The sequence below is a fragment of the Arvicanthis niloticus genome, chromosome 23, assembly GCF_011762505.2.
Source record: "Arvicanthis niloticus isolate mArvNil1 chromosome 23, mArvNil1.pat.X, whole genome shotgun sequence".
Classification (NCBI taxonomy): domain Eukaryota; kingdom Metazoa; phylum Chordata; class Mammalia; order Rodentia; family Muridae; genus Arvicanthis; species Arvicanthis niloticus.
This window is the reverse complement of record NC_133430.1, coordinates 31,793,530-31,820,836: the sequence shown is the minus strand read 5'-3', so window position 1 is coordinate 31,820,836 and position 27,307 is coordinate 31,793,530. Positions and strand designations below refer to the sequence as shown.

The following is a 27,307-nucleotide window of genomic DNA, read 5'->3' as shown; positions in this document are numbered from 1 at the left end:
GACCAGAGCGTGGGCAGCAGCTCTAGGGTATCGGTAGCTGGTGGCTTGGCAGAGCTAAGCCGGGAGGAATGGGCGAGTTGGGAGTGGGGCCAACAGCAGCCGATCTCAGAGCTAAGCAGGAGAAGCAGGGCCGTGGTCCCGGGCAAAAGCGGGAGCGTGTTTTTAGACTGTGGACTGTGGTCATGGGCAAAGGTAGAGTGATTTTTAAATTACACGCAACAATAAGCTGCCAACCATATTTTAGCTAGTAAGGGGGAAGGGATGGGGGACAGGATTATTTTCTTGAATCAGATAATAAGTACATCAGTGGTATTGAACTTGCCTAGGATTCGTAAGGTTCAGTCCCCAGTATGAAACAGACAAAAGATTAAATAAAGACAGAGGATCCCAAGGGTCAGTGGTCTAGGCACTGGTCACAACCTGCTGTCTCCAGGCCATCGGGTGGACAGGAGGGACACAGATGGGGTGAGAGGCAGGCAGGTATAGGGCAGGAGTGTACCTCTAAAAACCTTAAGGATGTGTGGAAACTCAATCAAAAAGATGGCTCTAGGGCTGGAGAGAGGGCTCAGCACTGCCTGTTCTTTTTGTTGTTGTTGTTTTGTTTTTTATTTTTCAAGACAGGGCTTCTCTGTGTAGCCTTGGCTGTCCTAGAACTCACTCTGTAGACCAGGCTGGCCTCAAACTCAGAAATCCGCCTGCTTCTGCCTCCCAAGTGCTGGGATTAAAGGCATGTGCCACTACTGTCACTGCCTGTTCTTGAGTCAATTCCCAGCAACCACATGGTGGCTCACAACCATCTGTCCTGGGGTCTGATGCCCTCTTCTGGCCTGCAGATGTACATACAGATAGAGCACTCACTTACACAAAGTAAATAAATAAATAAATAAATAAATAAATAAATCCTTTAAAAAAGAAGAAATGACTGAGTAAAAAAAACCTACATTTTAAATATTTATTTATTTATTTTTGGTTTTTCGAGACAGGGTTTCTCTGAGTAGCCCTGGCTGTCCTGGAACTCACTCTGTAGACCAGGCTGGCCTCGAACTCAGAAATCCGCCTGCCTCTGTCTCCCAAGTGCTGGGATTAAAGGCGTGCGCCACCACTGCCTGGGGACTAATATTTATTTTAAAAAAAACTTATAAAATTTAAGTGGTTAATAAGCTTTTACAAAGTCTATCACTGTAAGATGTGACCAGCATTGTTACACTTGAATCCAATAGTCTTCTCACCCTGGCCCTTTGCGCTTACAGTTCATCCAGTTTTTCAGCAGCAAAGTCATCTGAAGTAACTTGTAAGAACTCAGGGGAGCAGCTGGGGAGACCTCAGTGTTTCCCGCAGGGCCACCCATGCGCAGGGCCGGAGGCTGCCAGGGTCCCTGTGTAGGACCTGAGGTGAATCAGGCTCCTTCCTGGCTCACTGGGCTTCCTTGTCTGTGGACACTGCAGGCCCCCAGAGCTCCGCTGCTCTGACGAACGAACCTACATGCTTGGCTTCACTCCATTTTGATTCTAGTCAGTTCCCAGCTTCCTCCTCCGTAGAGTCTCAGAACCCAGGAATGAAACTGCAAGAGCCCAGGACCCCACTGAGGTCAGACAGCTGCCAGAGCAGTCACCCCAATCCCTCTGCCACCCAACACTCCCAGTTTGAGGGGTCTCTGGTCCTGGCCAGGCCCAGTCTTTGGGATCTTCCTTCTCATCAGGCCATCCCTGTGGCATGGGTACCTTCTCAAGGCTGGGCCGATGTCCCACACTGATAAATGTCATCCCCAGTTGCTGGCCAATCCGGTAGAGCTCACTTTCCGCTTCCTCTGTCAGGGCACTGGTGGCTTCATCGAGCACTGATGGCAGAATATGGTGGCGAGGGATCATAGACTGCCCTTGCCCTCTCTGTCACTCCTCCAACCCATTCCCTCTGAGTGTGGAGGACTGACAGGAGTCACGCCAGGATAAAGACCACACCTGTGAGCACGACTCAGATCTCACAGCTGCCTGCAGATAAATAACACTGTGCCCCAAGACTGTACAACCTGGGACTCTCAATTCATCCAAGGCTCTGTCCTCAGAAGAGTCCATACCTGCCACATATACATACTCCTGTCAGGCACAGCTCGGGGGCTGCCCACTCACCTATGGCAGAACCCAGGGAGCTACAATCACACGTCCTCTAACTGAGGCTGCTTAATAATATATATCCTCAGGACTATGCCAACGTGCCAAGCTCTGCTCACCACGGGTAGGGGACACAGGGATACCCAGCCAGGTACAGATGTACATATGTGTCCAGGCTGTGAACACATGCTACAAGTACCTGTGAGTACACACAGCACCTGGTATGTGTGCCCATGGTGTGCACCTCACCTGCATACTTGGGCTGCAGGTAGAAGAGGCGGGCGAAGGACAGTCTTTGCATCTCCCCTGGGGACAGGACATCGTACCTAGAAAAAGCAATGAGAATTGAGCCCTGAAAGGAGGTGACAGCTTGACTTTTGCCAAGAATACATCTTTTTTTTTGTTGTTGTTTGTTTTTGTTGTTTCGAGACAGGGTTTCTCTGTGTAGCCCCGGCTGTCCTGGAACTCACTCTGTAGACCAGGCTGGCCTCGAACTCAGAAATCCACCTGCCTCTGCCTCCCAAGTGCTGAGATTAAAGGCATGCGCCACCACCGCCCGGCTGCCAAGAATACATCTTGAAAGAAGCAAGTTCACTACAGAGGTTGGCCCCAGGACAGAGGCCCTCCCTCTTAGTCACATGACAGGTGAGGCCCAAACTCTACCCAAGATACAGATCCTGAACTGGTGGAGCAGCAGAACACGGGGCTACTGGGGGCAGGAGCCATGCCATCCTTTTACAGGGCTGCTGGGATGCTGTAATGGACCCATGGGGGCGCTGCCTGGACTAGCTCATCCTTACCAGTTCCAATCCACCTGCTGGTCCAGACCTCCAGTCCTTGCCACCAAGCTGGCCTGTAACAGACAGGGGTCAGAGAGTCCACATAAGTGTCCATCTGTGTTTTTTTGCAATCCTAGCTCCCACCCCACCCCCAGTGTTTCTGTGACAGACACGGCAGTGGTGTACCGAGGTGGGTGCTATCACCTACACCACTGAGGCTAGCTGGAGTTGCCGAGAAGCAGCAGGCACACCATCAGCTTTATTATTAAGATTCTTCCACAGAGGTGACATGGCTCAGTGGGTGGACTGCTTGCCACATCACCCTGGGTACCTGAGCCTGCTCTCTGGAACCCACACAAAGGTGAAAGGAGCGAACTGACTTCAACATTGTCCTCTGGTCTCTGCACTGTGGCACACACACCTACACACACGTAACACACACCCACACACAGTATTAAAATAATATCTCTACAGCGCAAGAACACACACAGATCCTTACTGCCGGGGTCCTGTCTGCAGCTACCACTGCCGACTTACTTTTTTTTTTTTTTTTTTTTTTTTTTTTTTGGTTTTTCGAGACAGGGTTTCTCAGTATAGCCCTGGCTGTCCTGGAACTCACTCTGTAGACCAGGCTGTCCTCGAACTCAGAAATCCGTCTGCCGCCACCACCGCCCGGCCCACTGCCGACTTACATGCCCACTGTTGGCCTCAGTCTTGGGCCCAGAGATGGCAGTGGCTCTGCTGGCCAGCAACTACCTGTGGCCAATGCTCCCAGGTGGACCTGAGTCCTCAGGGCCCCTGTCCCACTCACCAGGCCTGCCAACTCCAAGAACCTCATGATCCTCTCATTGTCCACAGAACCTAAAACAGAAACTGCTTCAGCACACCAGGGCTTCGCTCGGGCTGGCCAGGAGGGATGGCGTGTACACACCCCGGCAGGGGCAGAATCCCAGAACAAACCTAACAGCATACGGGCCTGAAAAAGGACACCTGCTTCCCTTCCCCATGGGTGTCTCTCTTAAGGAAAGGAAGACGGAACAAGAGGGTCCCCAAATACTGAGCAGTTAAAAGATAAGACCCAGCCGGAAACTAGCAGCCTGGCTGGACACTCTCCAGGAGAGGCCAGTCAGGCAGAACACCGTCAACTGGGATGAGAAGACAAGCTGAGGAAGGACAGCTCACCTGAGTCAGGGTAGACCTCCTTCAGGGGATATATCACCTGAAAGCAAGAATGTCTGGCTAAGGTGGGTAATGGGAGGCTGCAGGACTCAGTCCCATCATTAGCATCCCTAGGACCCACCCACAGAAGCAAGGCTCCGCCCCACGGAGGGGAGCTGGGACACCAGCCTGCGGGGCTCACAGGAGAGATACAATGTAAGCTATGGGACAACAACCGTATTCCGGAGGCAAGAGTCTTGGAGCCTCCTGAGGGTTCACTCTAGTGCCTAACAAACACATGGAGCAACTGGTTAGACACCAAAAGCAGCTCTGGGTTCAGTCCATAAATAGCGCACAGCATGTTCTCAGAGCCCGGGAATTCCCAGGCAAGGGCGCTAGTGGCCCTCCCTATCCTCCTAGGGCCCGAGGCCTGTCGCACTGTTTATAAGTCCTAGATGTAAGTGGGTGGCATGAGGTTGGAGGAGTGGACCCCGGACCGTGCTGACCTGCTCCCGAAGTGTCCCATCAGTGAAGAACGGCTTCTGAGGCAGGAACAGCACCCCGTGGGGCCCAAAGTCAGCCAACATCTGCACTGAGCCTGCAGAGCCCACAGAAGCCTCCATTGGGAGACCCCGCAGACAAGGAAACTGCCCCTTGGCTCCATCTCTGCCTCTTCCCACCACACTGCCCCCCTGTGGCCAAGGCTGTACCAGAGACAGGGAGGGCTGGCTCACCTTTCATGCTCTCCCACAGGCCTCCCAGCACCCGCAGCAGGGAGGTCTTGCCAGTGCCTGTGTTGCCTGTGATGAGCAGACTCTGTCCCTCACAGATCTTCAAGCTCAAGTCCTTGACCAGGGGCTTGTCAGAGGAGGGGGCCAAGATGGAAACCCGATCGAGCAGAAAAGCTGTGTCTGATGGCTCTGTTGTCGGACACCCTGGGGCTCTGAGGCAGGGAAGAGAGGTGGAGAGACAGGCCATAGGGGTAAGGTCCAAGGGGAGTACATGGTCTAGAGCCATCCCCTTTGTCCTCAGCGGTGTAACTATGCCCTTCAAACTCATACACTGATGTCTCAGTCCACATGCCTCGGTGTGAAACGTGGAGACAAGCTGATGTTAAAACGAGGTTGTCAGAGCGGATCCCAGGGATAGGGCATGCATAGAGATCAAGTGAGGGGAAACAGGAAAGTGCCCATCTGTGAGCCAAGGAAAGATGCCGTGGGAGAAACCAACCTCACCAGCGCTAACCTACACCTTGAATTCCCAGTGTGAACAACCGTGAGAACTCCTCTGCCATTTAAGCCAGTCTGTGGCATACTGTCACGGCGGCCTAAGCATTAACATGGGGACGGAGCTGGAGCACTAACCTATGACCCACTGGGTGAAGTCCCTGCCCAACTGATCTTAATCACTCTTGGCACCCATGGATGGTAAATGCTGTCTGGCTTGGCAGATAAAGGAAACCAACTCTGGTTGCTAAGTGAGTTGCCCAGTGCTATACAACTTTATTCTAGTAATTGTGGGTTTTTTTGGTTCTTGTTGTTTTTTATTTTATGTCATGTGCATTGGTGTTTTGGTGGTTTGCCTGCATGTGTGTCTATGTGAGGGTGTCTGATCCATTACAAACAGTTATGAGCTGCCATGTGGTTGCTGGGAACTGAACTTGGTCCTCTGGAAGAGCAGCCGGTGCTCTTAACTGCTGAGCCCATAGTGGGGTTCTTGTTTGTCTTGTTTTCTTTTTTGTTGTTTTTGAGACAGGTCTCACTGTGTAGTTTTAGCTGTCCTGAAACTTGCTATGTGGACCAGGGTGGCCTCAAATTAGAGGCACGGGTCATACCCAGCCGTATTTTCATCTTTTGAAAGCCTTCTAGGTGGCCACCATCCAGACACTTTCCAAGAATGTATCTAATCTTTACTTCTGAGGAGGAAGATCTCACTACTACCCTTATTAGAAACAAAGAAAATGATACTCAGAGCAGTTAAGTCATTTGCGCACAGGATGCCTGGTGGTAGTGGTGATGGTGGCACAGGCCTTTAATCTCACCATTTGGGAGGCAGAGGCAGGCGGTTAGGCGGTTCTCACTGAGCTACAGAGAAACCCGGTTTAAAAAAAAAAAAAAAAAAAAAAAAAGGCTGGAGAGATGGCTCAGCGGTTAAGAGCATTGACTGCTCTTCCAGAGGTCCTGAGTTCAATTCCCAGCAACCACATGGTGGCTCACAACCATTTGTAATGGGATCCGATGCCCTCTTAAAAAAAAAAAAAAAAAAAAAAAAAAAAAAAAAAAAAAAAAAAAAGCAAAGGGGGTGGGGGAAGGAGAGGAAAGTCAGAAGCATTTAGGGACCCCGAAGATAACAGGAATTAAAACATGCATTGCTCTGGGTCTGAGGGAGGCGTGGGAAACAAGAGACACTAGGAAAGTGGAATTGACGAGGAGTGTGACATTCAGACTTTTGTTCTTCTTTTTTTGAATACTACTTTTGTCCTGTGTCGTGCATACAGGTGTGTGCACATGTGTGTGTACACACGTAATACCACAGGTCATGTCAGTGTGTTCCTTCTTTGAGAAAGGGCCTTCTTTGAGAAAGGGTCTCTTATTGAACCTGGGGCTCACTGTTTGCCAAGGCTGACTAGATATTGGTCTTTTGGGATCTGCCTGTTCCCAACCACCCTGCACTAGGATTATAGGCACAGGGCCACACTTGGCTTCTGTGTGGTTGCTAGAGGCTCGAACTGAGGTCCTCAACTTAGGTTACCCACTGAGCCACCTCTCCAGCCTTCTCTTCTTTTCCTTTCTCTCTTTCCTTCCTTCCTTCCTTCCTTCCTTCCTTCCTTCCTTCCTTCCTCCCTCCCTCCCTCCCTTCCTTCCTTCCTTTCTTGTTTTGTTTGTTTGTTTGTTTGTTTTTGTTTTTTTGTTTTTTTTTTTTGAGACAGTGTTTCTCTGTGTATCTCTGGCTGTCCTGGAACTCACTCTGTAGACCAGGCTGGCCTCGAACTCAGAAATCCGCCTGCCTCTGCCTCCCAAGTGCTGGGATTAAAGGCATGCGCCACCACTGCCCAGCCCTTCCTTTGTTTTTATTTTATTTTGAGGCAGAGTCTCATCATGTAGTTTTTCAGAATGGCCTTAAACTCATGACAATCCTCCTGCCTCAGCCTCCTAAGTACTGGGAATTAAAAATATGAGCTACTATGCCTGGCTTTTTGTTTCCGCTATGGTGCCAGACAGCTGTGTGCATTTGTTTGCCCTGTGGGGAATGACACAAAGCTACACAGTGGGTGCCAGAATGACCTGTCAGCTAACAGTGCACACTCATAAGACAACTGACACAACATGGAGACTGCTCCATCCACTCCTTATAACCCTGCTACCCAGCTGGGAGGGGCTCCGAGTTAAAGCCAGCTGGTCACCACTGGATCCTTATCCATGAACTACAGCTCCGTACTCACTTGTCCAAATCCCACTCACTCTCGACTAAGGTTTCACAGTCTTGTGATTTTCGGGACATGTCCAGCAGGGCCTCCTGAAGCTCTCCAATCCTGGGTAAGAAGAAAGAATCTAAGGCAGGCTCTGGATGCCAGGTGAAGGGGAAACTCCTTCCTCTCTCATACTCATCAACAAGCAGTGCGATTCTGCCCTTGTCCCACTCTTGCACATACTCTGCTCACCTGTGCGTGTAACCGGCAACATCTGAGAGTGTGGTGGACAGGTCAATGAGCTGGGTGAAGCAATTGATGAGGTAGATGCACACAAAAGCATTCTGGTCAGGATGAAGAGCGGTCAGTACAGGCCCAGGCACTGGACCCCGGTGTAAGGGTGGATCAGGAGAACCTCTCACCTTGCTGACCAGGGTGCTAAGCTCTGTGGGGCCCAAGTCTCCATAGATCCCACTGAAAATGGGGATTGCGATGACGACGTAACTCAGGATGCTGCCCAGATAGTCAAAGGTGTTGATACCAACTGTAGGAGACAGAGTTCAGGAGACTGGCTGACATTCACGTGTTCTGCAGGGACACAACTCTCAGGGTGGAGAGCAGGAAGTCATGTAAGGTCATGCTTCCTCCAGATTTGCATTCCCCTAGGGTACCCACAGGAAAGACAAAGGCTCCCCATGGTTAATCCTTTTAGTAAGTGGATGCCTGACCAGAGCAGGCAGAGAGCAGGGAGGTATGCGAGTGAAGAGCTAACTGGACCATCCCAATCCCATCTCCCAGGGCCCCTCTGCCTACTGTACAGCCAGAGCTCCCTGGACATCAGCTCTCTCTGGGTCTGAAGGAGTCTCTGCAGCCTGCGGTCCGTCCTCATGTGCTCAACGAGCCCAGCTCTGATGGAAACGGATGGGGTGTCTACAGGGACTCAGCAGGGCTGAGATACCTTCATTCCCACCAAAGCCTTCTTTAGAGACCAGGCCCATGCAAATAATCTTAGCCTCGAACTCGTTCTACCATGAGCACCCATCCACAGCCTGAGCCTCATGATCCAACATGAGGAACTCAAGTTGTCCAGGCCTGGTTCAAACCCAAAGCTCTGGATGGTTTCTACTAAATTAATAGTAACTTGGGCTTCTAACACCCTCTTCTTCTTCTTCTTTTTTTTTTTTTTTAACTTTAAACTAAAAAACTTTGAGCTAGTAAAACCTACAGAACATAATTTAAGAGTTCCATTGAAGGGGCTGGAGAGATGGCTCAGAGGTTAAGAATACTGTCTGCTCTTCCAGAGGTCTTGAGTTCAATTCCCAGCAACCATATAGTGGCTCACACACATCCATGTAACTGGGATCTGATGCCCTTTTCTGGCATGCAGTTGTACATGCTGATAAAGAATAAATAAATAAATAAATAAATAAGTAAATAAATAAGTCTTTTTTTTTTTTTTTTTTTTTTTTTTTTTAAGTTCCAGGCTGGAGAGATGGTTCAGCAGCAGTTAAGAGCACTGACTGCACCGGGCAGTGGTGGTGCACACCTTTAATCCCAGCACTTGGGAGGCAGAGGCAGAGGCAGGAGGATTTCTGACTTCGAGGCCAGCCTGGTCTACAGAGTGAGTTCCAGGACAGCCAGGGCTACACAGAGAAACCCTGTCTCGAAAAGCCAAAAAAAAAAAAAAAGCACTGACTGCTCTTCCAGAAGTCCTGAGTTCAATTCCCAGCAACCACACAGTGGCTCACAACCATCTGTAATGGGATCCGATGTACTCTTCTGGTGTGTCTGAAGACAGCTACAGTGTACTCATATATAAATAAAAATGAATAAATAATATTTTAAAATACTTCTGTTGAAGGGTGCTGAAGAAGTGGCTCAGCACGTGTCGCTCTTATAGAAGACCTGGGTTCAATTCCCAGCCTGTACATGGCAGCTCACAACCGTTTGTAACTCCCGTTCCAGAGATCTTCTGGCCTCAGTGGGCACCAGGCACTCACATGGTACTAACATGGTACAAGCAAAAACACTCATAACCACAAAATAAGTAGACATTTAAAACTTTAGCCCAGTGTAGTGGTACATGACTCTAATTCCAGCACCTGGGAAAGCAGTGGCAAGCAGATCTCTGTGATTTTGAAACCTGTCTGTTCACAGAGTAAGTTCCAGGACAGCCAGGGACACATAGGGAGACACTGGGCTTGTTGTTGTTTTGCTTTGATTTAAAAAACAAAACAAAAAGTAAAAACAACAAACATCTTAACCTCTGAGCCAGGGGCCAGAGGCTGGCTCCAAGGTTAAGAGTACTCGAGGCTCTTCCAATCCCAATACCCACTCAGACAGCTCACAATTGCCTGTAACTCCAGCTTCAGGGGATCCACCGCCCTCTTCCAGCCCCTGATGACACCAGCAGTCACACACACACACACACACACATATACACACACACACATATACACACACACACACAGAGAGAGACAGACAGACAGTCACACACACACAGAGAGACAGACAGACAGACAGACAGACACACACACACACACATACACACACACACACACACAGGAATAAAGTAAATACAAATGAATAATAAAAATTTTCTTTAATCCCAACACTTGGGAGGCAGAGGCAGGCGGATTTCTGAGTTTGAGGCCAGCCTGGTCTACAGAGTGAGTTCCAGGACAGCCAGGACTACACAGAGAAACCCTGTCTCAAAAAAAAAAAAAAAGAAAAAGAAAAATTTTAAAAAGAGTGTTGGGAGAAGGTTCTGGTTTTTGTTTTGTTTTTTGTTTGTTTCTTTTAAGACAACGTATCATGCAACCAGGCCAGCCCTTAGCTTGTCATGCAGCCAAGAATGACCCTGAACTCCTGGTCCTCCTTGCTCTTACCCCCTGAACAGCAGGACTAGAGGTATGTGCTACCACCCGATTTCTGTGCTGCTGGGACTGAATCTAGGGCTGGCTGGCATGAACTCACTATGTAGATCAGGCCGGCCTTGAACTCACAGAGATCTGCCTGCTTCTGTCTCCTTACCTGCCTACTAAAGGTGTGAGACACCATGTCCACCTGCTCATCTCAAACTCGCAGTGATCCTGGTGTTCCAGTAAGGAAGTGACTGCTAACTACAGTTGAGACTGACAGAGGGCAAAGGGTCTAAGGCTATTAAAATCATCCCATAAACAGGCAATCCAAGGGACAATTTAACTTCTTAAATACAGCTATGCTTCCAGCCCAAACACACACACCAGGACCTGCCCTGGTCCAGGAGAGAAGAGACGTCACACTGCCTGCAAGATGCCAGGTCCTTGGCTCCAGCCAGTGTGGGGAGCAGATGTACCCTTCTGTGAAAAGCCTACCCCTCCACCCCACTCCCATGCTACAGAAACAAAAAGAAGCTATTTCAGACAGGAAGAGAGACTAAAGCCATGCCTTGATCAAGATGAAGCTACTCACTCATTCTATTCCTTGGTCATTTTAGGCCCCATGTCTAACCACTAAGACTAAGGAAGCCACCAGCTTCAGAAGCAGTCCCTGTACCTAAAGACAGGGAGAAGGGTGGGGAGAGGGTCACAGCCAAGTGTGACAAGCTCTACAGTGCCAAGATGGTAGTAGGCTTTATCTTTTCTACCCCTAACTGTGGGGAGAAAGGGAGCTTTCTCTACTAGACTCACCTGTAGAAAGCAGCAGGCTCAGCGTTCACTCGTATCTGCATATGCTTGAACCTGAACAGACAGAGGGAAATGTGTGGTAACGATGGGGCACCCTGGATGCAGAGGAAGCCAACCCCATACAACACAGAGCCCAGCTCCCCATTAACACTGTAGCTGCCTTTCCCTCCGCTGTCACAAGGTCACAAGGAAGAACCCCCCCCCAGGGCCCGGGTGGGGCAGCAGAAGCTGTACAAACAGTGCAGATCTCAGCTCTGTGCTGACCTCAGCTTTCTGAGATGGGACAGGTGTATTCTTGTCTACGGGGACCTGCCCCATCCACCCAGCCTAGCTTAACCAAGGCAGGAAGCACAGGGCAGGTGCAGGCCCAGCAGACAGGGTGGTTAGATCACAAGCATCTCTCAGAAGATGCCAGTGATGGCCAACCCACACTTTTCTTACCGCTTCACAAACACAATCTCCTTAGTTCTCACAGTGCTCTCAATAGACAAACATGTCATTCACTTGAGAGATGAGAGAACAGAAACCTCAGGAGGCAAACAATGCCCGTTTCCCACTTAGCTAGCAGCTGTCACAGCTAGGACTTTTACCCCGTCCCTCAACCTTAACCAAGAAAACACACCTAAAATCCCCCTCCAGCTTCTCCTGTTGCACCAGTTTCGCCACGATGGGCCCCATCAAAGTTTTGTTCACCATGGTACCCAGGATGAAATATCCAAAGATGCTCACAGGCCCAAGCCAGCCTGTGCTGCAAGGCAGAGAGAGGGAAAGGTAAGATGAGAGATGATGTGGGGTGCCACATACAGAGCTTTGGGACCCTGAGTCCTGCCTCACCCCTCAGGTAGCCCCTGTTCGATTCTTCAATTCGGGATGAATGACAGTGACATCTGTCACCTGGCTAAAGTCAGGATCCCTGACAGTGAAGTATCACAAGACCAAAGAGGGGGCAGGGTCATGAGCATGTGAGCCAGAAGACTCTCTGGGGTGCAGCTGGCAAAGATGAGCCTCCCTTGGACCCTGCCCTGCCCTCTATGTGGGAGACTCTGGGGAAACACCAGGCTGGGGTGGAGGCCCTGGAGGGAGAGGCTGCACCTTTGGAAGCACTGGTACGTGTAGTAGGCAAGAGTGAAGGGGGAAATGAGCAGCTTGCTGGTCATGCTGCTGAGCTGCCGGCAGAATCGCTCCACGTCCTGGCTGATTCGCTGGTCTCTACAATCAACAACATGGAGGAGCTTAGCCCAGTGAGCTGGGAACTTCCACTTCTAACCTTGACTTAGATGGATGCAGACAAATAGGCCTTAGGCTCTAACCAGGAATCCAGAGTCTCAATTTACCCTACAGGGGAAGGGGGTGGGGGTTAGGGGCCGGGAAGAAGCCACCAGAAGACCCAAGGGCCTGAGTCAGCTCTGCACAGAGCCAAAAGAGAAACTGAGAGCAGGGCTGTCTTTCTGAATGGTCAGGGACGTGGTCTCCTTAATCTTAATCCTTCCCTCTCCCTATGGGCCCAAGACTCTTCAGGGTAGGGTCTGGCGGTGAAAGCTTCACCAGGCCGAGTCATAGTGAAAAGGCCATCTTCTAAGGACCTCCACTGGGAAGCTCCGTTTGAGCTGAAAAGTTACCCCCCAGACAGGCAACAAAGTAGCTGCCTTGTTGTGATGAATAGGAAGGCCTAAATGTGAAGGAGAGATCCCACTAGTCCCGCCTTGCTACCAGGGCCACACTGAGTCCTATTTCCAGTGAGAGACAATGGACAGGCTGCTTGCAATCCCTCACCTCTCAAATGTCAGCTTACATTGAAGCATCTGCCGTCAGGCACTACAGCCTGACGGGAACAGTATTTCATCCTCACTACATCCTCTGAGGGAACTCTTACGGTCTTCATTGTACAGAAGGTGTGTGTGGGGCTTACTGCGCAAGCTAGACGTGGGGATCTGAATCCCAGACAGCGATAGTAATTTTCGTTTTTTCTTCTGCCCCACCTCCTTGCTGCAGAACTTGTTTCCTGGCAAGGATGTGTGTTCATTTGCCTCATTTTAACTCAAGATAAGAAATGGACTAAGAGAACTACTCCCAGCTCTTTCCTTTTAGCTCCCCAGTCAGCCCCATGGTCTGTGATAACACCCCCCTCCCATCCCCCACAGCTCCGAACAGCAACACTGGCCTCCTGCAGAAGCGTGTGGTCAGGGGTGCGCAGGGCTGGGCTACTTGTATGGGGAGCTCAGGAGGCAGCAGGGACGGAGAGGGATGCCTACGGATTATCGATGTCATCCCGCAGCACATTGAGGGTGTAGTACACGCGGGCGCGGAAGTACAGATGGTGCAGGTGCTCGGTGAGGTCCTTCCTCCAGCTCACATACAGCAGGTTGCAGGTGAACTGGTCAAAGCTCTTCAGCTGTGCGTGGGGGAGGCAGGGGAGAGGGAAAGGAGGAAGAGATGGCTTCCTGCGAGTCTGGGTTCAAAGCTCAGAGCTGGCAGGAGCTTCTGCCGACGAGGCAGAATCCACTGTGATCTCTTCGGTGCAGTTTCCTTTCAAGGCTTCAAATCACGAGACTTCCCGTTTCCCATTCACTCACGTGCTTATTCCTTCAACAATCTCAAAGAGCTTACGGAAGGCAAACTCAAGTCCTTCCCTGCAATGAACGTCTCACACTGGGAGCATAGGAGCCACTGGAGACAGAGAACCCTATGGTCTGCTCCATCTATGAATTTCTTCCTCTGTCCCCAAGCCTAGAAGGGATTTTACTGACGGAAAGCACACCCAAGTGGTCACATTAGGACAAGAAAGGGCATCCCCAAGAAACTGTCAGTGCAGCCTGACAGAGGGTATCAGGTTGGGTCTTGCTAGAGCCTTGCCTCATCACTTGCCATTTTTTGAAGAGCCTCAAGCTAAGCATGAGAGAGGGGGGTGGGGGGGGAGGAGATAAAGCATTTACAATCTGGCCAATGAGCAACTGGTGGCAAAGGCGTAAGGCGTGCAGCTGCAGCCGTCAACTCCAGGAGCAAGTATACACTGAGAAAGGCTTGAATTTGACGGAGGAGACACAAAGCAAGTTAAGGAGGACTCAAGAGAGGTGCCAATAAATGTATCTTGGAAAACAAGGAGGCTGTTGCCAACTCAAGTAGTGGAAGGCAGCTACTGGAGAAGAAGGAGCAGGCCAGAAGGCTGGAGGTGTGAGTCAGTGTCTCAGCTGCCAGAGAAGTAACAGCTCCCTGGCTGCAGATGCTGGTGTGAACGTGTTCTGCGCCCCCTGAAGTGAGAGTTCTGGGAGGGGAAGGGACCTTGGCTATTTCTACAGAATGTTCAACCAGAAAGTTCATCCCAAGAAAGCCAACAGCAAAATCAAGGCCCCACCTCTGGTTCTGACCTTCAGGGAAACTGTAGCCTATTTAAATTCCCAGAAAGGGGCAGAAACAGATCCAGAGCTTGGTTCCTGCTTCCTGAACACTCAGTCCCGCCAGGCACAGCACTAGACTGGAGAAGGGGGACCCTAGGGGAAAGGGGAGTCCTTACGGTGGAGTTGAGGACAATGAGTGCCACAGCCAGGAACGTCAGTGCCTTAAATCCATCCAGGTCCTTGTTTCCCAAGACCCCATAATACTGACTGGGGATCAAGCCAACTTGGTAGATCACCAGTTGCTCTGTGGGGAGGGAAAGGAGGCAGAAGTCAAAGGGGAAGAGAAAACACTTCCTCCTGTTGGAGACAAGGGAAGGAATCCCAAACCCAGGTTTTTTCCCCATCGCCCAAAGCCCATTCACTCACCCAGGAGAGTTACACACAAGAGGGTCATGAACATTAAGACATTCTGTGATGACCAAGAAGGAAAGAAAACCTTCTGTATCCTCATGAACCTCTGGACAAGTTGCAGATCTAATCTGGGCCTGCAGAAGTCAGGACATAGAGAGAGGGCTCAGAGGGAAGTTGAGCCTTACAGGAGGTAGTAAGCTTAGCCTTATTATTATGCAGAGGCTTGCACACACACACACACACACACATACACACAGAGAGAGAGAGAGAGAGAGAGAGAGAGAGAGAGAGAGAGAGAGAGAGAGAGACTTGAGAAGTCTACCATGCTGAAGATGGTAGATGTGGGGAAAAAAAAAGTGATATTAGTAACCTAACAGAAGCAAATGTTAAAAAAAAAATTAGTGAAGCTACCTTAATAATGATGGACAGCTTAATTAAACTGGTGGGCTTAATTTAGAATAAAATATTTTCTTTAACACAGTACCACCGATTTTGGTGAAACGAGAGAAGGTATTTGTAGAATGAAATTGATAAGGAGTTACAATCTAGAACATGCAAGGAATCTCTGCATGCCAGGATATTTCTTTCTTGATCTTTTGAGACGAAGTTTCTCTGCGTAGCCGTGGCTGTCCTGGAACTTGCTCTGTAGACCAGGCTGGCCTCAGACTCACAGAGATCTGATTGTCTCTGCCTCCCACGTGTTGGACCTAAAGGTGTGTGCCAACACCACCCAGCACATCAGGATATTTCATAAGACAGTGGGGAGAGGATATAAACAGGCAGACTATGAAAAAGACAATCCAAGGGCCTAATATGTGTACTAAATTAGCACAGTGTAGTTGACAAGATGTCTCAGCCAGTAAAAAGTCAAAGTGTTTGTCTCTAAGATCTGATTCCACCCCCATATCCCACTGTAGAAAGAAAGAACCAACTCCAAAATCTGTTCCCTGATCTCCATTCCTGTGTCATGGTACATACATCACACGTGCATGTGCATACACACACACACACCAATAAAATAAAAATAAAGTTAGTACAATAGAATACCATCTTACATACATCAGATTGATACATATTAGGAAAAATAACCTAAACAATACCAAATATTGGGGATAGATATAAGGGACACCAGAACCTTTATATATTGCTATTAGGAACTATAAATTCGTTGCAACCACTCCAAAACATTGTAGAATTAAGTACAGCTCAGCATCCTATCTTGAGGTGGATAACCTAAAGAAAACCATCAATATCTACCAAGAGACAATTGCCAGAATATTCATTACAGTATACTTTGTGGTGCTTTAAATATTGGAAGTAATCTAGGTATCCATTACTAGGGAAATAGAGTCTAAGTATCCAGGGTGACACTGGGCAACATTCAGGAGTGAAAACTCATATGACATGGATGACCTAAAATACCCAATGTTCACTTTAAAAACTTTTTTTTTTCTCTTCTAAAAATCACATGATTCATGAATTCAAAGTCAACATATATTTTAAGGTAACATGACAATTTATGTTAAGAGGGTCTGGGAAAAAAACTAATGCAGAGGAGGGTGTGCCAAGAGCGGATTGGAACTGAGAATGAAAACTAAAGGAGAAAGACACCAAAAGAGGGGTGGCTAGGGGTACCTAGAATGAGGCGGCGTCAACCCCATTCTGTGTAGCCGGGATTCCAAAGAACCAAAACTAAAGGACAGTTGCAAGAAAGGACCCGCAGGGGAGCAGCCCCTTCCCCACTGCCCAGGCAGGGCGTTCCTGTCAACCCGATCGTCCTCACCTGGCACCAGCTCGGGCCGTGGGTCCCGGGACCGCCATGACTCGGGATGCGAAAGACAAGGCAACCGAGCAAGCCCGGTGTCCTCCCCGGGCAGAGTCCGCAGAGCTCGGGGCCCCTCCCTGGGAGGAAAGGGGAGGGACTCCAGCGACCACAGAGACGCGGTGGATAGAGAGGACTGTTCGGCGTAGCAGCTGCTCCCGGAAGCGCAGGCTTTCCTGAAAGAGAGAGTAACCAGAGTTTATAGAGCTGGCCAGGCGGCTAGAGCGTCCCCTGTGGGGCTGGGAGGTTTCTTTTGGTATCTGGTAGTTTAGAATGTAACTTTCTCCCAGAGAAGACAGCGTGATCTGTTTTTAAAATTTTTTTTTAAACATATTATTTATTTAATGTATATGAGTACACTGTAACTGTCTTCAGACACTTCAGAAGAGAGTATCCGATCCCATTACGGATGGCTGTAAGCCTCCATGTGGTTGCTGGGAATTGAACTCAGGACCTCTGGAAGAGCAGTCAGCGCTCTTAACCACTGAGCCATCTCTCAAGCCCTTAAAATTTAATTAATTAAAAAGTACATGTTTATTTAGTGTGCTATGTGTGTGTGTTCACACCAGGGCACAGGTGTCAGAAGACAACTTCGAGGAGTCAATTTTCTCCTTCCATCTTGAGGTTTCCCGAGGAGCCAACTCAGGTCATCAGGATTGGCGGGAAAAGCCTTCATCGGGTGAGCTAGCTCCCTGGTCCCAGCACGATTTACAAGATTTTCTTTAAAATATATTTTATGTATAGGAATGTTTTGCCTGTATGTATGTCTCAGTACCACGTGCGTGCCTGGTGCCTGCAGAGGCCAGAAGAGGGCATCAGAGTCCCTGGAACTCAAGTTACATAGACTTCTGAAAGAGCAGCCAGTGCGTGTAACCGCTGAGCCATCTCTCCAGGACGTTCTATCTTTTCCCAGCATGATCTTTTAAGTCAGGTAGATGTGACTCCATGGAAAGGGGCTTGCCTGACTTACGTAAGGCCCTGGGTTCAGTCCCCAGCACTACAAAAATAAACACATAAATCAGTTTTATAGCCTAACATGGCAGCTTAACCTTGTAATTGTGAAACTGAGGAGGTAGAAGCAGGAGGACCAGGTGTTCAAGATATGCCTCATATACATAGAAAGCACAGAGCTCATGATCAGCCTGGACTACAGGACTACAGCCTCACAACAAAAGGGTGGGGGGTTGTGACTTTTATATTTGCAGTTTTCAACACTAATGATGTTTCTGGTTTGGTTTGGCTTGATTTTTAGTTTGCCGCTGGTTTTGTTTTGTTGCTTTGTTTTGTTTTTTCTCGAAACAGTGTTCCACTGTGTAGCCCCTGGTTGTCCTGAGACTCTCTCTACACCAGGCTGGCCAGGAACTCAGAGATCCGCCTGCGTCTGCTTCCAAGAACTGCGATCAAAGGTATGTGCCACTACACCAGGTGTGTGCCACTACACTGCAGCCGGCTGATGTATAATGTGTAATGCTAAATGAGGAGTGGGTGAAATGCTTATCAACTGTCTAAAGCGCCCAAAGAGAGATTCAAGGAAACAATAATAGCATATTCACAGAGACTCACATTTTCATCTAGGTGTATCTTCCTCCCTGAATCCTTATGGTCAACTCTGTAACAAACACTCAACAAGTCAACAAAGTAACAATTATTAGTTGTCTTCAGAGGCTTTTAGGTTTATTTGCTCATTGGCAAGCTCAGTTGTCTTTACAAAGCTCTGTGTCTGTGACAAAGATACCAAGCAAACAAACAAAGCAAACAGGCTTCCCCAGTTTCAACACTAACAACTGTTGGGCCTGGTCTTTGGTGAGTTGTAGGAGACTGAACAATCTCTCGGGACTAAACAGCTGTAAGATGCCAGCAGCAGAGCTGCCCTTGACACAGCCAACAAAAACATGTCAAATATCTCTTAGCAGAGAGGGGGACCAAAATTCTAGCCTCACTCTGCTCCCCAACATTGAAAAACAGTGTGCTGGAATGAAAGAGAGAGGCAGCCAACTCAGGACACAGAGACAGGAGGTCCAGAAAAACCTTAGAGAAGATGCTAACCAAGCTTTCTGCAGGGAGAAGAACTTAACACTTCAGGGTAGGATTTTCTAAGATTTGCTTTTTAAACAAACAAACAAACAAACAAACGAAACCCAGCCAGACACATCAAGATACAAACATCAAAAAGTAATAAAAACAGTGGAGAGATGACCCAATAGCTAGAAACATTGGCTTCCAGGGGCCCGGGTTTGGTTTTCAATACCTAAAAGAAAGCCCACCACTGCCTCTATAACTCCAGTTTCAGGGGTTTTGAGGACTTCCTTTGGCCTGGAAAGGCACTGCACAAATATACTACATAGACACACATGCAGGTGAAACACCTAGACACATATAATAATAAATCAAATAAAAGGAACAAACAACAGAGAAAAGGCATTTGTTTGGGCTTCCACGTATACTCACACTGAATAGTATTCCACACATTGCACACACAGGAACTGCCCACCAGACACGGACACACACACACACACACACACACACACACACACACACACAAACTTGAAAGTTGCAGCCTTTATGGTAGAAATCACCCAGGACTTCCTGGCAGTGTGTTGGTTGTAAGGCACCAGAGCACAAAAGGTGACAATGGTGACAAGTCATTCAGCTGTCAACTGATATTTGCTGAGCAGATACTCTGCTGTATCAGGTCTGATTCTAGGGGTTGGAGATATTATTGTTTCAACGTTGTTTCTCTCTGGCCATGATAGTACACATCTCTATTAGAGAAGCAGAGTGAGAGTGCAAGGCTAGCCTGAGCTACTTGAGACCTGTTTCAAAACTAAACCAACCAAAATAAAAAATAAACATTAAAAACAAAAATCTCAGGGGCTGGAGAGACAGCTCAATGGTTATGACCACTTGCTGTGCTTGCAGAGGACCCAGGTTTGGTTCCCAGCAGCAGTGTGACTTACAGGTGCATGTAACTTCAGTTCTAGGGAACCTGATGCCCTCTTCTGGCCTCTGCGAGCACCTGCACACATGTGGTACAGGTATCTGTACCTACCCTTAGGCATATATCTTAAATAATAAATCTTTAAAAAAAAATCGGCTAGGCGGGGTCAGAGCAAGAGGGAGAAGGGAAGGAGAGAAGGAAAGAAAGAAAAAGAAAGGAAGAAAGAAAGAAAAGAAAGGGAAGAAATGTCTACTTTCATAACTGCATTTATCCTTAAGCCCATACAAATAATGAAATGATACAAAGATTAGTTCATGCTAAGAAAACCATAGCAAGGTGTCTCAGGTTGGATCCACTGGGTTCACACCCATAGATACTTCTTAGTCCCTATGATGTGCTATTGTTTGGTGGTTTTGTTTTAGTTTTGTAGTCCTTGTGGTTCTGAACTCAATTTGTAGACCAGGCTGGCCTCAAACGGACTAACAGGATTTGTCTGCCTCTGCGGTGCTGGGATTAAAGGCATGAGACACCATGCCCAGCCTGTGTTGGGCATTTTATGGGAATAATTTAATCTGTAAACCTAATCTGTAAACCATGCCATCTTGTTATCCCCATTCTACAGGGAGGAACCAGCTCCATGACCTCAGTCGTTAGCTCCTAAGTACAGGAATGGTGAGATAACAGAGAGTTCTGGTTTTAGAACTTATACCCACACTTCCGTCTTCACCTGAACTATCTCTTACTCTAAAATTTAATTTCCAGCTAATATTTGCCTATTACCATTTATTTCCCCATTGATAGGAAAACATAACTCCTGATTTTTTTAAGACTCAACTGAAAGTCAGGCATGGTGGTACATGCCTTCTGGAGGCAGAAGCAAGAGGATCTCTGTGAGTTTGAAGCCAGTGTGGTCTACATAGTGAGTTCCAGAACAGTTGGGGCTTATGTTAATAGAGAGATCCTGTCTCAAAACAAACAAACAAAAACAACACACCACAGAAGAAACTTGAGAATATACAGATGGTAAATACACAGTTGGTATTCTGGAGAGAAGAGGATCCTGGAACCAATTCCTGGCAGATACCAAGGGACAATGTGCTGAGAATGTTGGAAGCCACACACAGTTAAGTATGGGTAACAATGTAACCAGCTGGAAACAACCAATATTCCGTGCAATAGCCAGGCATGGTGGTGCATGCTTGTAACTGGGAGGCTGGGCAGGTAAAATTCTAGTGGATGTGGTACACATACTTGTAATCCCCAGCACTTGAGAAGTAAGGGCAGGGGGATTGGGAGTTCCAGGCAAGCTTTAGTCACACACTGAGTTTAAAGCCAGCCTGGGCACTATAGAAGACCCTGTCTTAAGGGGTGCTGGGGTCAGTGTAGAGGGCATGCCTAGCATGATTGAGGCCCTAGGGTCTATTCCAGCATTATCAGGGGGAAAAATACAAATTCCTGAGTGTGCCATGTGCAGGTAGGGTATGTGTGTTAGGGTTAGGGTATGTGTGTTAGGATATGCGTGTTAGGATATGCTTGTTAGGATATGCGTGGTAGGATATGCGTGCTAGGATATGTGTGTTAGGGTATTGTGTTAGGGTATATGTGTTAGGGTATGTGTGTTAGGGTATTTGTGTTAGTGTATAGGTGTTAGGGTATGTGTGTTAGGATGTGTGTGTTAGAGTGTGTGTGTTAGGGTGTGTGTGTTAGGGTATGCGTGTTAGGGTATGCGTGCTAGGATATGTGTGGTAGGTATGTGTGTGGGATATGTGTGCTGGGATATGTGTGTTAGGGTATGCGTGGTAGGATATGTGTGGTAGGATATGTGTATTAGGATATGTGTGTTAGGGTATGTGTGGTAGGATATGTGTGGTAGGGTGTGTGTCAGGTGCCCAGCAATATAAAGAAGAAGAAAAAACCAGCAAGCAAAGGAAAGTGCAAAGCCTTATTTCCCCAGACATTTTTCAGTATGTCTGAGGCAGGATTTTGTGATACTACAAGGTTTCTTGCTTTGGAAAGAATTCCATAGTCCCATCCCTTGGGAGGCCAAGGCAGTAAAATCACCACAAATTAGAGGCCAGCCTGGCCCAATGAGTTCCAGGCTACTGAGGCCACATCGTTAGATCCTATCTCAAAAACCAAACAAATATGGCAGGGGTGGGATGGCTCATCAAGTAAAGTTGACAAGCGTGGAGTCTGAGTTTGATTTACAACATCCACATGACAGGAGAGGACCAGCTCCTGCAGGCTGTTTAACCTCCACATCTGCATGGTGTCATGTTCACATCCACAGACACCCACCCAGATGCACAAGTGCATACATACATGCACACAGGTAATACAAATTAAAAACCAAACAATCCTATGCAAGAAGTCCACTGTCCTAACACTGTGAGCTCAGGGCATCAGGAGACTTGGAATTCCTTCATAGTCCATCACTGACCAGGTGGGTGGGGCTCCCAGTGAAATGCTGTGTTGGGGCATACTATCCTAAAACATTCTGCATTGCTTATGTTCCGTTTAAACTGTACTGGGTGTCCTGCATTTTTCCTTAGCTCCGTCTGGAAACCTTTCAGCTGGGTGATCTTGCCCAGGCTCCAGAGTCGCTTTGAACTTCTTATCTACAAAGGGGGGGGGGGGAGGGAAGTTGGGACATTCCTCATTGTGGTGAGAGTTAAGGAGGATCTTCGTAGGAACGTGGTTAACACAACAAAAGGCACATGGGGAATGCCCAATGGTAAGCTATTAGGATCCATAACTTTCATTTTTAATTTCTGTACCTCCTAGAGCCTTTCAATATATTCTATCACGTTAGATTTACACCAGCTTCCCAGAAATACTTCAGTTAACAGTGAATTAACATGAGTCTGGCCAATCAGGCAGCTGGCTTGGAGCTTGAGTCAGTCCTGGGCCCCAAAGAGAAGATTAATGACACGAATGTATCAATCAGATGGAATTTCCTCAAGGGGGCAAAACAAAACAAAAACCAAAAACAGTGTGCTTCTTTAAGAAACCACTAGGGGGAGTGTGTGCATTTTAGACCAGACCTGGGATACTCAGCAAACAGCAAGCTTTCCCTTTTTTTGAGAACAAAGCAAGACATAATAAGCAAGCCCTGGGAAGTGCCGGTTCCAGAAGTTAACCCAAAGCCCCGAAATGCCAAGAATAAGACCATTACTTGTGGGGCATCAATGAGAAAAGTGGGAAAGGAGATGGAAAAAGGAGAAACCAACAACGCTGTGGGTCAAGAAAAAAAAAAAAAAAAAAGGTGGTGGCACATGCCTTTAATTCCAGCCCTCAGCACCGAGGATGCAGAGGCCAGCAGATCTCTGAATTCAAGGCCAGTCTGGTTTACAGAGCTAGTTCCAGGATAGCTAGGACTACAAAAAGAAACCATGGGGGAGGCAGGGGAGGGTGTGGGGAGGGGGATGAGTATACCAAAAGAGAAAAAAAAATTGTATTGCAAATTTCAGAGTTCCAGAATTTATAAAGATTCTTTCCTTCACCATTAGACCAAATACACAAAACAGTGAAATAAAAGCACAAAACAATGAAATTAAAAAGGAGAGGGGGCGCTTGCTGGAAAGACACTTGCCTCTAATGTGTGAAGCCCTGGGCTTGATCTCCCACTCTGCAGAAGAGAATAAATTGAATTATGATCTCAACTTGGGAGAGGAGGAGGCAGAGGGACCAGGAGGTCGAAGCTAAATTGGACTCTTTATATGATGGGACCCTGGGAGTGGGGAGAGATGGCAGAGGGCTGAGATGTTTGTGGTATAATCCTTGTCCAGAATGTGAGAATCTGTGACTGATAAAATTAAAGGATTTCAGAGGCTTCTGTCATGTGGTCTCTCAATGGTGTTTGAAGGGGCCCTCTGCTCTGTTTCCCTTTTTAATAATTGAGACTCTAGGATGGCTTTAGACTTCCTTAGGTGGGATTAGAATATAATAAGAAAATACATAGGGGTCCTGAGGGTAGCATATGGGGTTTAAGACATGTCTTTAAATGGGGGTTCTGATGAGGGTCCTAGAAACTTGCAAGTTACAGCTGGGAGGGAGGAAAGGCAAACGTAGGAATCCTTGGTATCCAGTTAGTGAGATACATCAATCAAACTCTGGGTTGAGAGGCTCCCTCCCTTCCCACATCTCAACAAATTTCCCCATCTTTCTGTCCTGCCTTAAAAGTAGTCTAGGGCTGAAGAAGGAGAATCTGGAGTTCAAGGCCAGTCTGGAAAGAAAGAGCTGGGCCTGAGAGGATCAGGGTGTAAAGTATATAAATAGAAACAGCTGTTCTTGCAGGGCATCACAATTCCAATTCTGGCTCCCACTGGGTGGCTCACCACTGTTCCTGGGGATCTGACATCCTCTTCTAGCCTCTGAGGGCAATGTATCCACATGGTGCACAGACCCGAATGCAAACAAAACACTCAGAAACATTAAAAAAGGGCTGGAGAGATGGCTCGCAGTTAAGAAGACTTCCTGAGGTCCTGAGTTCAATTCCCAGCAACCACATGGTGACTCAAAACCATCTGTAATGGGATCCAATGCCCTCTTCTGGTGTGTCTGAAGACAGCTACAGTGTACTTATAAATAAAATAAATAAATCTAAAAAAAAAGAAACATTTAAAAAAAAAAAAAAAAGCCTGCCTTACTAGAGGGGACAACTTCCTTAAAAGAACAGGTCAACTGCAAGGGATTTCCCTCATTCCTATACCAGAAGAGAAGAGAAAATACAAGGAAAAGTGCCCGTACAGAGCCCAATTCCTAATTCATGTGTGTGGAATTCCCAGAATGCTGAAAGTCATCACGGCCTTTAGCCATATTGCCACAGTCTTGTGTGATGGCTGTCCCACTGTCCAGTTAGCCTAGAGGTGGGAAAGCAAGGGGGAGGGGAGAGGAGGAGACAGATGGAACCTGGAGGACAGGTGGCCAGCCCATCTAGTCCAAACAGCGAACCGCAGCTTCTGTGAGAGGCTCTGCCTCAGAGAATATCATGATGAAGCCGCTGAAAGGCAGGAGAACTGAACCCACAAAGTTTTCCTTTCACCCCTCCCCCTCCACATGTGTGCCTATGATGGACATCATACACACTCACTCTCAGGTGCTCGCACGCGCGTGTGCACACACACACACACAGACGAGCGCCCGCACAGACACAGAATTTTTATTTTTAAATGGTAGAGAACTGGCATGGTTGTACATGCCTTTAATCCCAGCACTCTGGTGGCACAGGCAGGTCTATATAAAGAGTCCCAGGTCAGCCAGGGGTTCATAGTGAGACCCTATTTTGTCTCAAACAAAATAAAACAAAACTAAACAGAGAAATAAAAAATTAAAACTACAAATAAAAATGGCAGAGTACAATGGAGGAAGACCACCAGGGTGAACCTCAGCCTCCAACTGAGACTGTAGGGAGGCTCGCAGCACAGGCTTACAAGCAGGTGTGCATATGATATATACACACATATATACAGGCACATACAATTATATATGTGTGCATGTACACATACAAACAGGTATGCACACGTGCACACACACACACGTAATATTTTAAACCCACCCTTGCTGGAGTTTGTGCCTTATGTCAACATGATCACTAAGGTAAGTGGTAACCAGCCACTACTGATTCTGTTGTGCCAAGAGCTTTTTAACCATTAACTCAAACCAGGAGTCGGGGCTCACGCTAATAACCTTAGCACTCTAGAGGCTGAAGTAGGAGGTTTATATTGAGTTTGATGCTATGCAGTGACTTCCACACCAGTCTGGGCTACAGAGTTAGACCTTGTTTCAAGAAACAAAAAAGCAGAATAATCCAGAAATTATTCTGCACAAACCCTCTGAGGAGGAGGCGAGGTATGCTGTGTATTTTACATGCGGGGCTCTGCACGAACTTTGAGTCTTGGACCTATCCAGTCTCCTTAGTCCGCTTACGTTCTTGGGAGTGCTTTCCTCTTTGTTCATAGCGGTTTCTGTTTCTATCACGGAAATAAATAAGTATGAAAGAAAGGGAGAAGGGAGGGAAAGAAGGGGGAAAAGAAGTAAAGACAAACGGAAAGGAGGAAGAAAAGAAAGAAAACAGAGTTGTTATCTTGTCTGGGGTTTGCACAGCTTGAAAGGACTCCGATTTGGACCTGGGTCCAAGTCCCTTCACTCCCCGACACTGGTTCGTCTAAGGAAATCAATTAATTTGCCCAGTCAGCCTTTAATGCCTGGAGTTTTGAATCCCAACCAAAAGAAGAAGCACAGAAAAATAAAAACAAGACAGCTCCCAAACTTGAGAAAAATCCACCAGCCTTAGTTATGGCCCCTAGGAAGCTTTGGCGGATTTGGGGACTGGAGAGATAAGGGTTTGGAATGACAATTGAGGAGTGGGTGGGGGGTTCAGTTTGTGGCCACTTTCTAATAAGCAGGATGGAGTCTACGTGGCTTGGAAGTTCACAGGCTGGGAGGCGAGAAGCTGTGAAATCTGTTTGTCTGGTCCAGGGCATGCTGAGCTACCATTCTCATTTCTAAACCTTTCTAGGCCTGAGTCTGAGAGCCCCTCCCCCATGGTCGCACCTGCAGGCAGCGGGGGCTCGGGTGAATGGACACGTTTCAACAATTCTTACCCCTTCCCCCACCTTTTACATAGCCGAGCCGGAGACAAAAGGCGTCCAGAGTCTAGAGCTTCTTGCTCACCCTCTGCCAGCTCCAGGGAGTGCCAGACAGCTGGAGCCGAGCCTGCACTACACCATTTACACTTTACCGCCTGCCCAACCCACTCCCTCCTCCTCCACCCCGCGGCTAGGGGATCCTAAGATCCTCCTCCTGGTTCCCTGGAAGCTGAGGATGGCTGCCTGAGGAACCCGCAGGGAGCCCGATGCGTAAGAGCATACATAGCTCAGACTACCGGTGCAGATCTTTTGTATACGGTAATACAGCAGCAGCGGCGAAAAGGGGTACAGGGTAACCCGAAGCTTTTTGCCTGATCTCACTGCCCTGATTACTGGCCCTGGTAACTTCCCTGAAGGACGTTGGTCCTTGTCTCTCTCAGCTAGTTGATTTATCCACCGATACATGTAACTTATTCACTGAGTACTTTACCCTTGATCGAGGAAATGTCTCCGGTCCGCTCTCCTCAATGTTAACAGGTCGGTCGGCAGTAGCACTAAGGTGTGAATCCGGGTCTTCCATACCTTGAGTGCAAGACTGAGGACTGGTGTCCTATCCAAATTCTTCTGGCCTGCTGTTTACCTATATTCCCGCCCTGTAGACAAGCATCAACATGGCTTTTCCTGTCCTCGGGGCTAGCCCAGTCTGGCCCTTCTTAACCTCTGAATGTACGTTGTGTTTCCATGGGTAGGCTGGGGAAAGACATGGTTATCTCTCAGTTCTGGGAATCAGATGCCACAGGTATGACTTCTTCTCTTGCAAGTCCGGTCCTACAGGACTAAGCCTACCTTCAGAGAAAATGAGGATCATTTAAGATTGTCCCACAGCGCTTCCAACTTTGAAGTCGTGGGCCAATGTATCAAGACCATTATCATTTATCATTAACCACAATAAGATTTATCATTAACAATGATAAATAAAAATGTAAAACAATCCACTCACAATAAGCCAACTGCTTGGGAGATGTATAACTTTTGTGAATGGGAGTGTGAGAAAAGTTGCTCAGGCCCACAGTGCACACCAGTTGGAGC

At 47.9% G+C, this 27,307-nt stretch overlaps 1 protein-coding gene across 3 annotated transcripts; it reads right to left on the bottom strand.

The window, feature by feature from the left end:
* Positions 1-938: 938 nt before the first annotated feature.
* Positions 939-27,033, bottom strand: Abcd4 (ATP binding cassette subfamily D member 4). Of its 3 annotated transcripts, XM_076921667.1 has the most exons (20): positions 26,709-27,033; positions 16,652-16,866; positions 14,884-15,002; positions 14,634-14,761; positions 13,375-13,514; positions 12,215-12,331; positions 11,745-11,870; positions 11,126-11,176; positions 8,268-8,362; positions 7,877-7,998; positions 7,707-7,798; positions 7,488-7,577; positions 4,780-4,988; positions 4,552-4,643; positions 4,070-4,106; positions 3,699-3,748; positions 2,909-2,961; positions 2,358-2,434; positions 1,722-1,837; positions 939-1,561 (listed from the first exon to the last, which is right to left on the bottom strand). In XM_076921667.1, the coding sequence occupies exons 1-20, from the start codon at positions 26,796-26,798 to the stop codon at positions 1,493-1,495; spliced, it is 2,088 nt and encodes a 695-aa protein (XP_076777782.1). In that variant the 5' UTR covers positions 26,799-27,033; the 3' UTR covers positions 939-1,492. The 3 variants fall into 3 exon arrangements, with proteins under 3 accessions (XP_076777782.1, XP_076777784.1, XP_076777783.1); XM_076921669.1 differs by lacking the exons at positions 13,375-13,514; positions 14,884-15,002; positions 16,652-16,866; positions 26,709-27,033 and having other exon boundaries at positions 14,634-14,758; XM_076921668.1 differs by lacking the exons at positions 13,375-13,514; positions 14,634-14,761; positions 14,884-15,002; positions 16,652-16,866; positions 26,709-27,033 and adding an exon at positions 12,896-13,373.
* Positions 27,034-27,307: the final 274 nt, after the last annotated feature.

Bases quoted from the DNA above. Each gene is read 5' to 3' on its own strand.
- Abcd4 (XM_076921667.1), bottom strand. From the start codon at position 26,798: ATGGAAGACCCGGATTCACACCTTAGTGCTACTGCCGACCGACCTGTT. The intron at 11,177-11,744 runs GTGTGTTTTCTT...CTGTCTGTTCAG, and splicing joins AAGCTGGAGGGGGATTTTAG to GTTCAAGCATATGCAGATAC. The intron at 4,989-7,487 runs GTGAGTACGGAG...TCCCTGCCTCAG, and splicing joins AGTGAGTGGGATTTGGACAA to AGCCCCAGGGTGTCCGACAA.